The 15367-nt window shown below is 41.2% G+C and overlaps 1 protein-coding gene across 4 annotated transcripts in view; it reads left to right on the top strand.

Moving 5' to 3' along the window:
- The first annotated feature begins 13 nt into the window (after positions 1-13).
- The window catches only part of SIRT1 (sirtuin 1), a 21363-nt gene continuing 6009 nt past the window's right edge, over positions 14-15367 (top strand). The window contains exons 1-6 of one of the 4 annotated variants that reach the window (XR_004841732.1): positions 14-923; positions 2272-2388; positions 3809-4050; positions 5364-5516; positions 8294-8441; positions 11405-11484. Coding sequence is in view for 3 of the 4 variants with exons in the window: in XM_035892544.1 (XP_035748437.1) it covers positions 920-923; positions 2272-2388; positions 3809-4050; positions 5364-5516; positions 8294-8441; positions 11405-11484 (744 nt within the window). In the remaining variant the exon portion in view is untranslated. Of the gene's footprint in view, positions 1608-2271; positions 2389-3808; positions 4051-5363; positions 5517-8293; positions 8442-11404; positions 11485-15367 lie in introns of all 4 variants that reach the window. The other 3 variants (XM_035892546.1, XM_035892545.1, XM_035892544.1) reach the window with 3 other exon arrangements.

The following is a 15367-nucleotide window of genomic DNA, read 5'->3' as shown; positions in this document are numbered from 1 at the left end:
GCGGGAGAGCGACCCGGCTCTCGTTTCTGAAAACGCTCGTTTCGCGTGGTTGCCGGCGACGAGTCATTAAAACCGAAGAAGCCCGAGCGCTCTTCCCTTCTCGCGCTTCCTGTCGCGATTTGACTCCTGTTTCTTGGAAACTCGCACAGGAAAGCAGAGGAGCAGCGGGCCTGATCCACCGCGTAACTTCAGGTTACGGTCTGGGTTAAGATGTCAGCGAGCGCAGCACAAAAGTAAACTGTCAGCTTCTGCGGAGTCCCCGCGCGGATTGCGCACGAAGCCTGCAGCCTGGGCAGTGTCGCTGTGGAAGTACCTTGGGCTGCGTTACTGAAACAGATGGGTGTTAGGGAGGGGGGTTTGGGCTTCATTTTGGTTTTTGAGGCAGTGCTTTGGGAAGGCTTTTTAAAAGGGGCAAGATAATGCCTTCTGCCAGGGAAGTCTTGTCGTCTTATCCTGGAATGCAGTTAAAGATATTTTACCTTTACCTCCATAGTAAAACTCTACACAAAATTCCTGCCCGTGCAGAAGCGATCCAGAAGGGAACAGAGCTGTGCGCTGAGCTTGGAGCAGCCTTGGCATTTAAAAACTGCACTGGAACAGCACAGAGTAAAGCTGGTGCTCCCTTCTCGGTGCCTTAGATGAAGCCTCTTTGCTCAAGTTCCTCGGATCCTCGGGCGTGTTTCGCTGTGGATCGCTTGGTTCTGGCAAGCGTTCCCTTTGGTCCTTCGAGGAATCGGATGGATCCCGGGGGAGAGTTACAGTGTGAACCGTTACTTTAGCCTGCCTGTATCCGCCACAGTGTTTCTTACCTACAGACCGTGTGGCCTGTGCGTGATGGGCCTTTAGCAGCCTGAGCTTTGATGCTTTGTACAGGAGCCGTAAAGGTCGTTCTGGTGGAACTCGCGCTTCGCACTGGCTGATGTGTACGCACCAGCGCTCCTCTTCTTCCTGATGCTTTTTGCGTAATACGTTCGCTGACTTCGTGCATAACGAGATGGAAGTGAAATGCTGTAAATACGTAGATTATCAATAAGAAATGGTAACGTCAGTGAGCACCCGTGCTCTAAGAAGAACAAGACAGCACGTACAAAAGCCAATTTCTGTCCTCTGGCTCTTCCCATTCTAATGAGAATAAAGGATTTATGCCACCAAGGGAAAGAACAGGACAACACGATCTGAATAAAATATGATGGTGTTTTGTGGTGGTCTTTATTTAAGAGTAAAGTGAAGTAACCTAAAGCTAAAATATCGTAGGGGCTTATCCAAAGAGAGTTTGAGAACTATTACAGTGAGTCTTTGCTGTAGAGAGCACAACTGAAACTTGTTCTCCTTTGTCCATAGTCTCCAATTTTCAACAAATTAAGCTACGGTTGCTGTGGCTACTTCCAATAAAGCCAATGAAAAAGTCTAGTAGTCTAAATTCTACTAAGCTGCTCAGGTTAAAATTCAGATTTCCCCTTAAGTGTTAGCGTAGTAATGCATGCTGTAAGGCAAGGATCTCCTCCTTCTTTGGACTGCTTCATCTAGGCGCGCGGTGAAGTCAGGCGGAGGCTCAAGGCCACAAGCTGAGCTGAAGTTAACTGTGGTACCCTAAGCCAAACCCCGCTGTGGGTAAAATGGGTGAGAGCAGCTTAGTGCAGGCGGTTCAAGGTAGCAACATTTTGTGTCGTAACTGAAATATCATGGAATTGGGTGCGTGGTCACCTGCCGCGGCACAGCCTGACGCAGTTCTGTGACTTGGTTGCATCCAGATGCGTATTTGTGGGTTTCTTTTAGAACGCTGTGCTCTGTTAAATGCTGGTGCGTTTTCATTTTATCCAATTTCTCAGCGACTTGAATGAAGTGAGAATTGTAAGAAGAGGTGCTGAGGGCCAGGGTTTAGTGGTGGGATGGCAGGGTTAGGGTAACGGTTGGGCTTGGTGATCTTAAAGGGCTTTTCCAACCTAAATGATTCCATGATTCTAAGAAGGAATTTTTAATTGTACTTTCAAAACATTGAGATTTTTTTTTTGGAGATACAAAATCTTTAATGCCCAACACTTTATAGGATGAATATTTCACTAAGGCCAACATCCAGCCCACCGAAGCCCAGAGCAAATCCTGCAGTAAATCTGCTGAAGGCTGGAAAGTGTATCTATACACTGAAAAAAAAGCAGAATTTTTCTGTGTCTAGGTGACAAAACTGCCTATTTGTAATTCATACGTATTTGTATATTCATGTATCTGCCACGTGGCTCAAGCATAACCCATCGTTGTTGTGCTGTCTTGCAGATAACTTCCTTTTTAGCGATGAAATCATAGCCAATGGTTTTCACTCCTGTGACAGCGATGAAGATGACAGAGCCTCACATGCAAGTTCTAGTGACTGGACCCCAAGACCACGTATAGGTAGAAGCCTGTATAATGTTCTTAGATGCTGTTTGCCTTTGGACGGTTACTTAATTCTTCCCAGTCTTCAAATTATTCCTTCTGTTGCAAAAAAAAAAAAAAAAAAGGGCAATTACTGCTTTTGAGCAGCGTAGAGTTGTGACTGTATTCTGTACGTTATTTAAGCAGTTTAAAAATGAACCTCTTTAAAACTGCAGTATTTTGATTTAAATTGTCAATGTCTTTTTTTGTGTAGAAATCCTGCCGTGATCCATATTAAAAGCATACACCCAGACCCACTAAACTGAACAGATTTATGGCACATTTCTAGGCCTGTTTACCTCGTATTAATTCTTCAAGGAACAAGATGATTCTTTTATGATTTTAGCCAAGCTGTAGGGCTCCCTGTCCCAAGCGTTACCTCAGTTTGGGAATTTCCGATTGTATTGCACGTTAGCCACTGAGGAGTTAAGTGTGGCAGATAGGAGCTTGGTGGCAAGCTCTCCCCTCGCACAGAGGCAAGGTACCGCTAAGGTCACTGGCGACGGTGGCTTCCAGGGGGCAGCGGGGCTGGCAGTCGAGGTCTTTTGTCTTACCCAGGCGCATTGACACCCCGGCGCATTCGTTTTGCCAGTACTGATGAGAATAGCAGCAGGAAAACACATGATGATAACACAATATTCCATGACAATCTGCCCATGTGTTGGTTTTGCTGATTCCTCGTTACAAGGTCACTGTTGATACATTTTGAGTAAATACTTCAAACAACCGTTTTCTTTATATGTGTGTGTTCACACCCACGCGTATATAGGTATAGATCTTGCTAGCCTTAGTGGTAACCGTTTGGGTCCTCTTAGTCAGTTTAGCTTCATAAGATTTACCTGTTTTTCTTCTCCTCCTCTAATCTCGAGTGTTTCTGGAAAGATTGATTTGATGGCTTTAGGAGGTCACGTCTGAAATCATTAGTGTGAGATGACTAAAAGAACAACAGAAATCCCTGGACTTGGCAGGCCCTCTTTGTAGAGTGATATTTTATAATATGACTAGAAAGTATAAGTATGCTTGTTGTCTCGTTCAACTTCCTACTGTAAATACCTTACAAAATGGTGGAAAAATACAAATGAAGCCAGAAAATGGAGATACATTGTGAAAATATTGCTGCTAAATAAGTGTGCCATCAGGCTTGCTATGAACTGGGATTTCTACCTTCACTAACTTCCTATGAAATCCTTCATGGGCTAACAGGAAAATAAGAAGTGAACCCCCTGGCTATACCATCACTTCAGAATTTAGACCAAAACGTACAGGGGTTTTAAGGAACGAAGCATTAAATTGGATTAATAGAATTGTAGTAGGAAGCATTAATAAATGGGACGATGATCATAATCATCTGAAATACCTGACTCAATTTTAAATATTTTTTTTTTTTTAATTTTCTTAGGTCCCTACACTTTTGTTCAGCAGCATCTCATGTTAGGTACAGACCCACGGACAATTCTGAAAGACCTGCTACCGGAAACGATCCCTCCACCCGAGCTGGATGATATGACACTGTGGCAAATTGTTATAAACATTCTTTCAGAACCACCAAAAAGAAAAAAACGAAAAGATATTAATACTATTGATGATGCTGTGAAACTTCTACAAGAATGCAAAAAAATAATGGTCTTGACTGGAGCTGGGGTACGTATTGCTGCAAGGACAGAGAATATAGAGACGGTTGGTTAAATATTTACCCGGTGCTTTACAGCATGCAGGTGATGTGACCCTTGCAACATTCGTTATCAAATAATTGTGCTAGATGGGAAGAGGAGGCACAGCTGTCCACCAGAACGATGCACGCTGCAGGACTGGAGCTTAAGTTGGAAATTAGAGGAGCGCTCTTCTTACCAGAAAATATTCTTAAACATTTAAACTCTTAAACAGTCGCTTCCATGCAAAATAGTTATGGAGCAAGATCACACCTATCTGTTCCAGAACATTTTCCATCCTAGTAATTTTTTCATTTGAAACAAAGGCATGATTCTTTAAACAAAATGTCAGTGGATCTCTGAAAATACCTGACGGGGCTAGAGGGGACTGGAAAAGAAAAAAAAGAAAACAATTGGGGGGGGTTAGAAGGAGAGTTTGATTCGATTGCAGGAGACTGAATTTTACTTTCAATGTGTGCTGCTCTATGGTGGCAATAAGATTACTCTCTGGTTGACTAAAGAACATTCTTAAACTGTTGCACATTTGCAGGTTTATACCTGTGTACCAGACCATGACACCAAAGGTGATCATTTTTTTCTTGTTCATACACGGAGGGTGTGACACCGTTCAGAAAAGAGGAGTAATTCAAATCAGCTTCAAATCAGCACTGCTACTTCCATTACCCAATCCTGCTCTTTCTAGAATTGCTATCATACACCCATCTCTCCTCTTCCCACAGTATTTTGGGGTAGTCTGAAACAATAAATTTCAGTCATTAGTGACTGCTACAATGCTTTGATGAACAGTTGGTTTGGCAAAAGGGGTTTATTCATCAAAAGTAAGAATCTATTCTGTTACTGTGTTAGCATGTTAGTTAAAAAAAAATCCACACCGAAGGTGGCAGCCCAATGAACACTTACCAATCAAATTTAACGCAACAGTATTTAAAAGCTGTGTTCACTTCTTACAAAACTTCCAGTAGTAAAAGTAAGTTCTGGTGTCCTATGACTGCCTGTACAGATTGTACTGAAGGGTTTTTTTTTGTCCAGTTGTCAAACTTTGTTTCTGTGCTGTTTCTCCTGCTGCTGATTTGGGAATTGTTGTATTGGTGTCCCCCCCAAAAAAAGGAAAAAAAAAAAAAAGAAAAATAAATACAGAGAACCCAGACTGGTTTTGTCCTTAACGTTCCTGAACACTGTGAGCACACAGAAATGTGGTTTCCCAATAGTTTGTATCATAGCAACTCTTTCTTTGTAGCCGAATACGTAGTTTTGCTTATTTCAGATTGCAAAAATGTGTTTCAGGTGTCTGTGTCCTGTGGAATACCTGACTTTAGATCAAGAGATGGCATCTACGCACGCCTTGCTGTGGACTTCCCAGACCTTCCAGATCCTCAAGCAATGTTTGATATAGAATACTTCAGAAAGGATCCCAGGCCGTTTTTTAAGTTTGCAAAGGTATGGTTTTCCAACAGTCCTTATCTTGGTCAGTAAAGGCAGCGAACAATATTAAAATGCATAAATCAGATATAAACCTGTTCTGTTAACAAACAGTATCTTTGTCTATTAACAAGATAAACATGGGAATATATTGAATTTAACGACGCCTTATTCAGTGGCATTACCCTCTCCTTGGGCAGGTCTTCGCAATGTATCAATTTTATATCCTCGGTATTACTTTGGTCATTGTATGCAACCGCTTACCAGCCCTTTTAGAAATATTTAGCAAGTCTCTTTTTTTTTTTTTTTTTTAAGCTTTTTTTTACTGTTCCTGTTTTAAGTTCATTATATATACAGGTTTTTTTTTTTTTTTTTTTTTTAAGCTTATTTTTACTGTTCCTGTTTTAAGTTCATTATATATACAGCCATTCCAGATGGTGTCTCTAATTTCAGGGAGGATGAGTAAAAACTTGTAGTTATTTGGTCAAACCTCAATAATCTTTGTTGCTGTTACTTTCTCTGAAAAATGAAAGAATTTGAGAAACTTTTGGCCAGCACATGAGTAATGTGGAAAGCTACACTTGAGTTTGATCTGCTGTGGCACGCTCTCCAGTGTCACACAGTACATTCACATTTTATCCCTGTATTTACAGTAGAGAGGACTAAAGCAGTCTCATACGCTAAGAAGTTTGTTCTTGTTTCAGGGTTTGACACAGCTGTCGCAAGGATCTGTACATCTTAGAGAATTAAAGCCTTTTTGCAGGGACTGCGTTCGCTTAAAAGGGAGAACGCAGCAGTTTTTGGAAAGATGTTAGTGATAGTGAGGGACTACATCTCCAAGACAAGAAGGAATTGTAGCTGTAGACGTATGTAGAAACAAACAAAAAAAATTTGCATTTGGTTTGGATTTTCCTCAGGACAAAAAAAACCCAAAATCTTGTAAGAATTACTACAGGACCAGTAAGGACTTGTGAAAATCAATCACTGCTAGTTGCGCTCACTCTTGCTTCCCTTTGCTCACAATTTATACTCCTGCTTTGTGATGTTTTAAAGGTTAGAAAAGAAAAATTAATGCATTCTTCAGCTGCTTGACTTTCTCTGAAAGCCTCCTATCCATACTCAGTTCCTTGGAGTTTTAATATTTAAAAAAAAAAAAAACAGAACAAAACAAAAAAAACCCTCAAAACCCCACAGCAAACTAAAAAACCAACTTAACTGAAGCCTGTCTGTACACAGGTTTTACCAGAAGAGTCCAAGCCCAATTTGATTCATGCTTTTTTACTAAAACAATTTCTCCTCCTTCTCCTTTTCTCTCCATCAGCTCAGTTAGAATATTGACTTATTCCATGAAATCTTAAGTTCCTTTAATTCTAGGGGCAAAGAATGGCCAAATAAATTTGCAGAGCTCAGTGGCAGAACATGTCTTGCTTCTTCAGACTAACATATGAAAGCTGTTAGGACCACATGAATATCTGATGGTAACTGTGTAATGGCCGTGTCGTTATCTGGGTAATAGCGCTATGAGCAATCCCTGATCATTGCTGCAGCTTAACTCCAACCCGTGTAGCTTCAGAATTATGAGTAACTTAAAATATTTGGGGGAAAAACAAATGCTTTCCAAAAGTCGTCTTTTTGTGTTGTTAATAGTTAGGCTATATAGTAGCTGAAGGCAGAGCTGTCACAAAGATGAATTTAACAGTTCACTGTTGTGCTAGAACTTTTGGTTCAGCTTTAAGTCTCTCCTGGTAAAGGGAGGCAGCAGCAGCCGCCTCCTTGCTAACTTCCTTTTGGCCAGCGACTTTCGTGCTTTTTCTGTAAAAAAGGCCTCACTTTCCCAGGTGAGACTCCAGCCCAGTTGCTGTTCAGTGGTGGGGGAGTGACTGGAGAGCAGAGGGTCTGGAATTCAAGTTCCTGCCCTCAACAAGTGCTCCTGAGCAAGAGAGTGGTGGTGCTGCTGCCGTCCTCCTTGTGACACCTCAGCCAGAGGAACCACCCGGGGTGGTCAGCTCTGGACAGAGGTTCCTAGCGTGAAGCTTTCAGCTGGGTGCCCACATTTAATTTTTCCTTTTGGCAGGCTCCTTGTTCACTGTGAGCAAACATCAAATTGTTCTATAAAAGCGCCTATGTTTTCCATATGGTCTTCAGCTATACCTGCCTCTGCCTTCATCTAATGGAAGGGCTAAGTGCTTATTGAGCATGATGGAATTGCTCTGCTAGGCCCTATGGTTTTAACTGGGTGGCTACTGTAACTGGCTTAAATTGGCAAAGCTGTTCTGAGTGCCACCTGCCTTCCCCTTTACAGCCGATGCCATTTGGCTTTCTGGGCATCCATCTCCTAGGAATGGCTGCTGATAACGCTGAGGAGCAAAAACCGCTGATCCCAAACCAAAAGACCAGAATCCAAATTCCTCATGAAATTTCTGTCAGACTGCAGTTAAACCACAGATGTTTCCAATAACAAATACTGAGATTACTTGACACTTACAAAGGAAAAAAAAGCTTTCCTATTCCCTAATTCTCAAACCCAAAAAAAGATCTCAACCTTGCTTTTATGCTGCGTGAAGAACAAGGTACCAGCTTGCATGGAGCAATTCATCCTGACATGATCAGAAGCTCAGCTGTTGAAAGAGGAGGTGGATCTGGGAGAAATGGCAATATGCAAAGGCAGCGACAGCGTTAACTGCTGATGTAATCATTATTGCTAATATTTAGCTCTGTGTGAATTGCTGCAGTTGGAATAAAGACATTGCGTGTCCATCCATTTACGCTTCCTAACGTACTTCTGAATCCCCCAGGAAATCTATCCAGGACAATTCCAGCCATCTCTCTGTCACAAGTTCATAGCTTTGATGGATAAAGAAGGAAAACTACTTCGCAACTATACTCAGAACATAGACACGTTGGAACAGGTTGCAGGAATCCAGAGGATAATACAGTGTCATGGTTAGTGGTTTCAGTTTCGCTTTTCTTATTTTATGCGTAGGAATGATTTTTACTGGGGCAGGTGACAAGGTAATCGCAATTGGAATAAAATTTTTTTTTTCTTCAATCGGTATCTCTTGGCAACAAATATTCTGCTTTTAAAATACTGAATGTTATTTTAGGTAGCTTAAGTATTTAAATCAGAAGTGTTTCAAGTGGAAATACTTCTTTCAGAAATTATGCTTGATAAACGGTGGTCTTTGTGGTTCAGTGAAGATCCACACCCTGTTCGCACAAGCTTAGACCTTAACTTTTAAAATTTATTTGGTGCTTCTGTATATTCCCATGTGAGAACATAGCGTGGACATCAGCCTTTTCATGGGTCCCTCTCACTGTCTCTCAGTGAAAGGGAGTTTGGCTGCTATCTGGTTCTGTATTTAGGTTATATTCCATTGAAATCTTAAAATACCCTGACACTGCAGTGATTTTATCTCACGTATAAAATATTGTGGATTAATAACCAGTTCAGCTCAGGTGAACTGAAGATCATCTTGTTACACCTTCAGTGTCATACACATTCTGTAACTATGACACCGAATTAAGGGGAATCTCTTAGTTGTTTGATATGCTTTCCATGTCCAAGGACTTGCGAATGTCAAGCTAAAAGTCCAAGGATTCATTTTTAAGGAAAGGGCACAGAAAATTATTTCTTGAAGTGCGCGTTTGGATCATTGAGTAGGCTTCTGGCAAATAAATTGTCTAAAAGCAGTGTTGGCCCATTTGTAAGACCTGTCTGTCTCATTACACCTTTTCCAGGGACCAAACTCACTTGGTTTCCTTATCTACAAAGCTTAAGCTCGGTGCCATATTCTTCAATTTTCTTCAAACATGCTATGGACTTTGAGATTTTGAGGCCTTTGGAAATTAGCAAAGGCTGTTTTGAGCTTATCAAGGCCTATCTGACGTACAGTTCTGCTGCTCTTTAACAAATGCCAGTGGACTCTGGGAGTGGCTAAAGAGAAACTGAAACTGTGTTATGCAAGGGCTCATGCTGCTACATTTATTCATCTTTTTTGTCTAGCTGTGGCAATGGCAAGTTAATCATGAGTGTGCCAAATGACAAGGAACCTTGTCATGATTTGGGGAGTTCATATATGAACCCCTGAACCCATTTCACACTGCAGACCTACCTTGTCATGATTTGGGGAGTTCATATATGAACCCATTTCACACTGCAGACCTATAGTAAAGTTGCTACTATGAAAACTACTGTATCTTGGATGCATTTTCTGAATTTTAAATGCATTCAACCAGCATGTCGGGACTTGCATTGTGTTCCTTGCCATTGCTGTAGCTGAGCGATCAGAGGCAGTGGCCTGCTGGCTAGACGTGACTTGTGCATGGGGCAGCGTCACTTCTCGATTGAGTCCTTCTGACGGTGAAAAAAACCTCACATAATAGAGTTGCAAGTCGGCAGCAACCCCTCAGACAGGGTTAGGTCTGCTAGCCTGACAGACGTGTCCCTAACACACTATATAAAGGACTAAAATTGTTACTATAAATGCATTATAATGAGCAAATAATAACCGTCACACTTCCTGTAGTCTGTGGAACCCCTCAAGTTCTGGGGTTCACAGTCTCACCGCTTTCTATGCCAGCAGAGATGAGCAGACCCAAACCACCAGTTCATAAATAATCTGCTCCAAGTTGTTCTGTGCTTTCACTCTGTTTCACCCAGACACAATATCCCCAAACATATTTTGATATCGTACTTAAGTCCCAGAATCCCTTCACTTAGCAGTGTAAGCGTTGGTTGGCTGCTGTGTGTAGGTTATGAGCAGAAAATATCTTCGGTTTGAGCGGCTTAAAATAATACTCCAGATAAAGTTTTTGCTACCAGAGGCTTTTAGCTGTTCCTAGCTTCTGCAAGGCCTTCAACATCTTAACCGTTACCCTTCTAAAAGTTTCCTTTTGAAGCGAGGTTTTTGTACCCCCCATACATTACTCAGTCACAGGACTTTCTTACTGCCCTCATAGCACCATTAGAGACTGCAGAGCTCCAGACTTTCACTGTATGACTGGCACATTCCAGTGCAGCGTCAAAAAGATCTGCAAATTTTTTTTCTTTTTAAGCCTTGTTTCATGGTTAGGAGAAAATCTGTCAATTTTTCACTTTGTTCTTCAGCATTATGTCTACAGCCAGCATTACTCCTTGCGCAGATAAAAGGCCTTGTAGACACATGTGCACCAAAAAGCCGCTCTAGTTTGCCACAATGACTTCATGTTGTGTATTTTCATGTGTGTCTTAGCCACCTGATAAGATTTCCCTTTAGAGAGAGACACGAATGCTCTACCAGTACTCGGGCATCACCTTCAGCTGTGTCAGAAACAGGCCAGTCAGAGCTACCAAGTGGCTGGACGGAGCCACCAACTTACCATGGGCTTGCCAAATAATAAACATGGCAGCTAAGCTGGATACCACATTCCGAGCAGTATTTCAGTTTGAATAATATAGCTGTAACTTCTCACTTCTGCTGAAAGGAACAGTACTGCCGTTCAGTTGCCTATAGCAAAGCCTTTACTAATGCATTTTCTCAGTTATTTTGCCCTTTGGTAACTACAGTTTCTTGGGTTTGTGTCCTGCCGCTGCAGTTTGCAGAGCTGTTGGCACGACTCTTCAATGTGTAAAGAGGAAGAGGGAAAGTTCTCTTCTCCCCTCCTATATGCTTGGGGGAATGAAAGGCCACAATATAATTTTTGACAGACATGCATGTCATATATCCTACTCCTAAACCAAGAGTTCTGCTGACTAACGTCTAGAAGAACTACATTTAGTACTACAAGTATCTTAATTTTAAATTACTTTTTAATGACTGGGTTTTATAGCGCTGCAAGATAACAGCCTTTGTGTCAAAACAGGTTGGGCAAAAAGACTGAATGACTGAAAATCCTTATTTCTACCATATGTTTTTTGTTTCCCTCAGGTTCCTTTGCAACAGCTTCCTGCCTGATCTGTAAATACAAAGTTGATTGTGAAGTTGTTCGAGGAGATATTTTCAATCAGGTAAAAATTTGCTTTAACTCACTGCAGCTTTCTAATAAGTAACTCTCAAAAACACCCAAACCACCACCCTTGGTTGCTTAAGAGATCTGCTTTTAAAAGGCTATGTACCTTTGCAGGTGTTTCATAAAAGTGCTTATTTCCTCTAGTATTTAAAAGTATGCTCAAATACTATACTGCAAAAGTTAGGTAATGGGAAAAAGCAGAACAAAACTGTAAGAGTCCATCTTTAGTGGCACCTCCAAGAAAAGTAGAGGTTAAAATGGTAAGTAGGAAGTTGGATTTATACCTGTTTTACGTTAATCTGAACTCACAGTCAGACTGAGAAAGCATTCGTAGCTATTTATATCATCGGTTGCTCTTTGAGCATTTACCTACATTAAAAATATATTTAAACAGTAGAAGATGCATGGAGAAATTGCTAACTACAGAGCAGCCTCTGAGCACGGAAGAGGATCAAACAAGATGTCTGACACGTGCTTTCTAGGGCTTCTGAACTATTCCACGTTCCGAACTCCCCTCATCTGGGTGTGAAGTGCCCCAGGGCCAAGGCAGGAGCTGGTTCTGCTCTGTCAGAGCAGAGGAACCTTTGGCTCGGCGAGACCCTCTTTGCTCTTCTTCCCCTTCTTTTGAAGGAACAGAGATGATGATTCTCTGACCAAAAAGGTCGTGTTTATACAAATGGAAGGGGACTCTTCTTCTGCAGGGTCACGGGTTTTTGATAAATGCTTAGAGTCCACAATTGCAACTTTAGATGAGAAACATGGAAGGGATGTAAATCTTGCAAGTATTACATCCAAAATGAAACTCGGTGAAAGCTTTTCAGAAGAGATGTTTGAGTTAAAGCTTTAAGAAATGTGAACCTCATAAGCCTGAAGCTTTGCAACACTGAAATATTGAATGTGAAATCTGGTTTACTTTGCTATTAAGAATATTATTTTTGAGAACTTTTTATCTTACAGATGTTTGCTGCTCCCTTACCTTCAAAGCCAGCTGGTTGGAGTGTAGGTTTTTCTTCCTTCTAAACAACCATTCCTAAGCATTCTGTAATTCTCTGTTTTGATTGTTAGTGGTCAGGACTCCTTATCCTAACAAGACTTTTAATCATTGTATGTTTATGTCCTGAACCAAACTTCTGCCCTGATGGCCCATCCCTGCTGGTGGTCAGTAATGGAAGTGTGGGGAAGTGGGGAGAAGCAGCCTGGAGCAATGCTTCCGCACAAGGAGAACAAAGAGGGGTCTTGCTCCTGAGATGAGATTGAAGGAGCTTTTTACACTGAATCTCTCAGCCCTGATGTTACAGTACTGTTGCCAGGTATATCTTTCCAGGGCAGGCCCTAGCTGTAATACTGAATTATTTTCATAATGCAAAATAAATATGGTTATTGCCAAATATAATTACACACAAGAAATAGCACTGTTGAAAGAAAACATACCCTTCCTTCTTTATGCCTCAAAAAAATTGTTCTATTTGCCATCATTACCTTTACTCCGTAGGTTGCATTTCCCAAAGAAGTGAAGTGCTATGCAGTTTCTTTTTTCTGTTGTCTCTCTAGAACATAGAATTTGGTTTCTTAGATATCAAAAGAAATCTTTTCTGTACTTAGGAAGCAAAACACTGTCCATTTCAACAGCTTTGTTCTCGAACAAGTCCCCCTTCACAAAAATGGTTTTGGCACCCGTGTCTTCCAGTCCAGTTTCTAGTCTCTGCTGTCCTCCACTACTTGAAAGTTCAGTTATACATGGCCCCAGATCCTTCGTTTTCCCTGAAAGTATTACAGTTCCTTTGCTCCAGTCGATCCTCTGATGGTCCTAAGTGCTTCAGTATCTTTATGCCAGGACTTCTTTTCAACGTATTATAGACTGAGAATTGTTTGAGATCATCTGTTTAGAAAACCACCGATTTCTTGTGCTGCTCTTCGCTCTTTTGCCACTTCCAAGATAACGTGCTAGTTCCCTGCGGCATGACTCTTTCTCTTGGGTGCTGTACACAGCCATCCTTATGGATGAGAAGCAGCAGCAATTATAAATCACACAGATAGAACTTCTGAGTAAAACAATTTTCAGTCACTTCCAAAAATACCACTTTTTACTTTGCATTGAACTATTTTAGGCAGCTTCAAGAAACAGCAAAAGGGTCTCAGATTTAGGAAGAAAAGGCCCAAGAAATGGAAAACATGCACCAGTTCTTGGATATTCTTACACCAACATAATCTTCACTGATCTTGTTTTTAATATATGGATAACATCAACAGTCAAGGAAAAATTCCATTTCTCTTTCCTGAGAGAAATCCATCAGCAGAGGTGGTGGGGTTTTGGGGGAGTGCTACTTCTGGTCCAGCTTTAACTTCTTGGTATCAATTTCAGCTCTTGGAGTAGATCTTCCCCCTTACTGGCAACCTTTTTGAGGATTAGCAGAGAAGCTGGTGAGTAGTGTAGTGTTGAAACGCGTTTATGGGCCCCCTGCAGTGACTCAGATGATTCAGACAGGGACATCAGTTGCTCTGTCCATTAAGTCACAAGTCATTGGACTGCTGTGAGAAATTACGGGAACAGTGTTAGTATTACTTGGGCTCTTTAAATCAAAAATTAAAGGTCTAGAGCAAATTATTTTCCCTCCTTAAGCTTCCAACTGAAAAGTTTGGCATCATTAACGTCATCACAACAGAAGAGACAGCAGGGTAAAAAAGCTTCAAAAAAGTTTAAGCTGTTTATGTGTTTTGAGCTCTCTTCCTAATATGTAAAGATCTGAGGAAAAAGTTCAAGATCCATTCTACACATCTGCTCCTTTTTGGGGAATTCTTTAGTTGGTTTCCCTTCAGCGTGGGGTTGCAAGACGCTCTTTAGCTTGGGCATGTGGTGAAGGTTTCCTCCATACCAGCTCCTAGCTCTTGTGCCATATTGCTTCTTACACATCCCTCCTACAAGGTTTTCTTCAAAAAATGATGGGATTCTTTGTTCGAAGACTTACATTTTTGGGAAAGGTCCTTTGACACTGGAGGAAGGCCTTTTACTTGTGATGCTTTCTCAATATGGAAAGCATTGTCTTTTGTCCTACTGCAGACATCAATAAACCAGTTCTTTGATTCAAACTTTCTAAGGTCTGTGTTATTTTTTCTGCATGTATTCTGCATACAACAGGGAGTCATTACACATTTAAGTATCAGTTTTCATGTATTTTCCCATTACAATAGGTAATATACATCTCTTCACACCTTTATATAGCACTGATTCGCTTGTGATGATTGATACAGGACTGCAGCTACATTGAGCTCCTTATTCTATTTTATTGTATCTTATTTTAACACTATAGCTGAGATGACACAAACTATTTGAAAGAAACATTGCTCAGTGGTAATTGAAGTACAGTCTGTACGTACTCACATTGCTCATCATCTTGTTTTTCTCTCTCTGAAGAAGTCTTAAAGCGGAGAAGAGTTGCAAGGTCAGAAAATCCTCTGGTTTCAGGAGGAAAGGGAACCTACTTCTCCACAAATGTAACTCTTGCTTGCTTTTTTTTTTAGTGAACAAGGACTCTGCTCTGTTTTTGGAGGAACTGGAAAAGTTTAGAAGGGAGACCAAACAAAAGTTCTTTCCTGTGTTCTTGTCCTCTATGCTTTTTGCTAGCCACCTGCTACAGTGCCAGGTTGCTTTATGTGTATAACACACATACCCTGTTGGAGGAGAGGAGAAAGTAGAGAGGTAAAGCCCTACAATATACTCTTTGATTAGGATCTGATATAAAACCCTTCCTATACTGGAAACTGACAGTCTGATTAAACAAAAAAAATATTCCTATCAAATAGGAGGCAATTACTCATTGGTGCTGAGCATGACTTCTGGCCTTTGGCTTAGTTGTCAGATAGGACCTGTGGTGTAGAGCTGC

Source organism: Egretta garzetta, unplaced genomic scaffold (genome assembly GCF_000687185.1).
Source record: "Egretta garzetta isolate BGI_Z169 unplaced genomic scaffold, ASM68718v1 scaffold204, whole genome shotgun sequence".
Classification (NCBI taxonomy): Eukaryota; Metazoa; Chordata; class Aves; order Pelecaniformes; family Ardeidae; genus Egretta; species Egretta garzetta.
The sequence above is the reverse complement of the archived record's forward strand: the minus strand, read 5'-3'. Positions and strand labels throughout refer to the sequence as shown.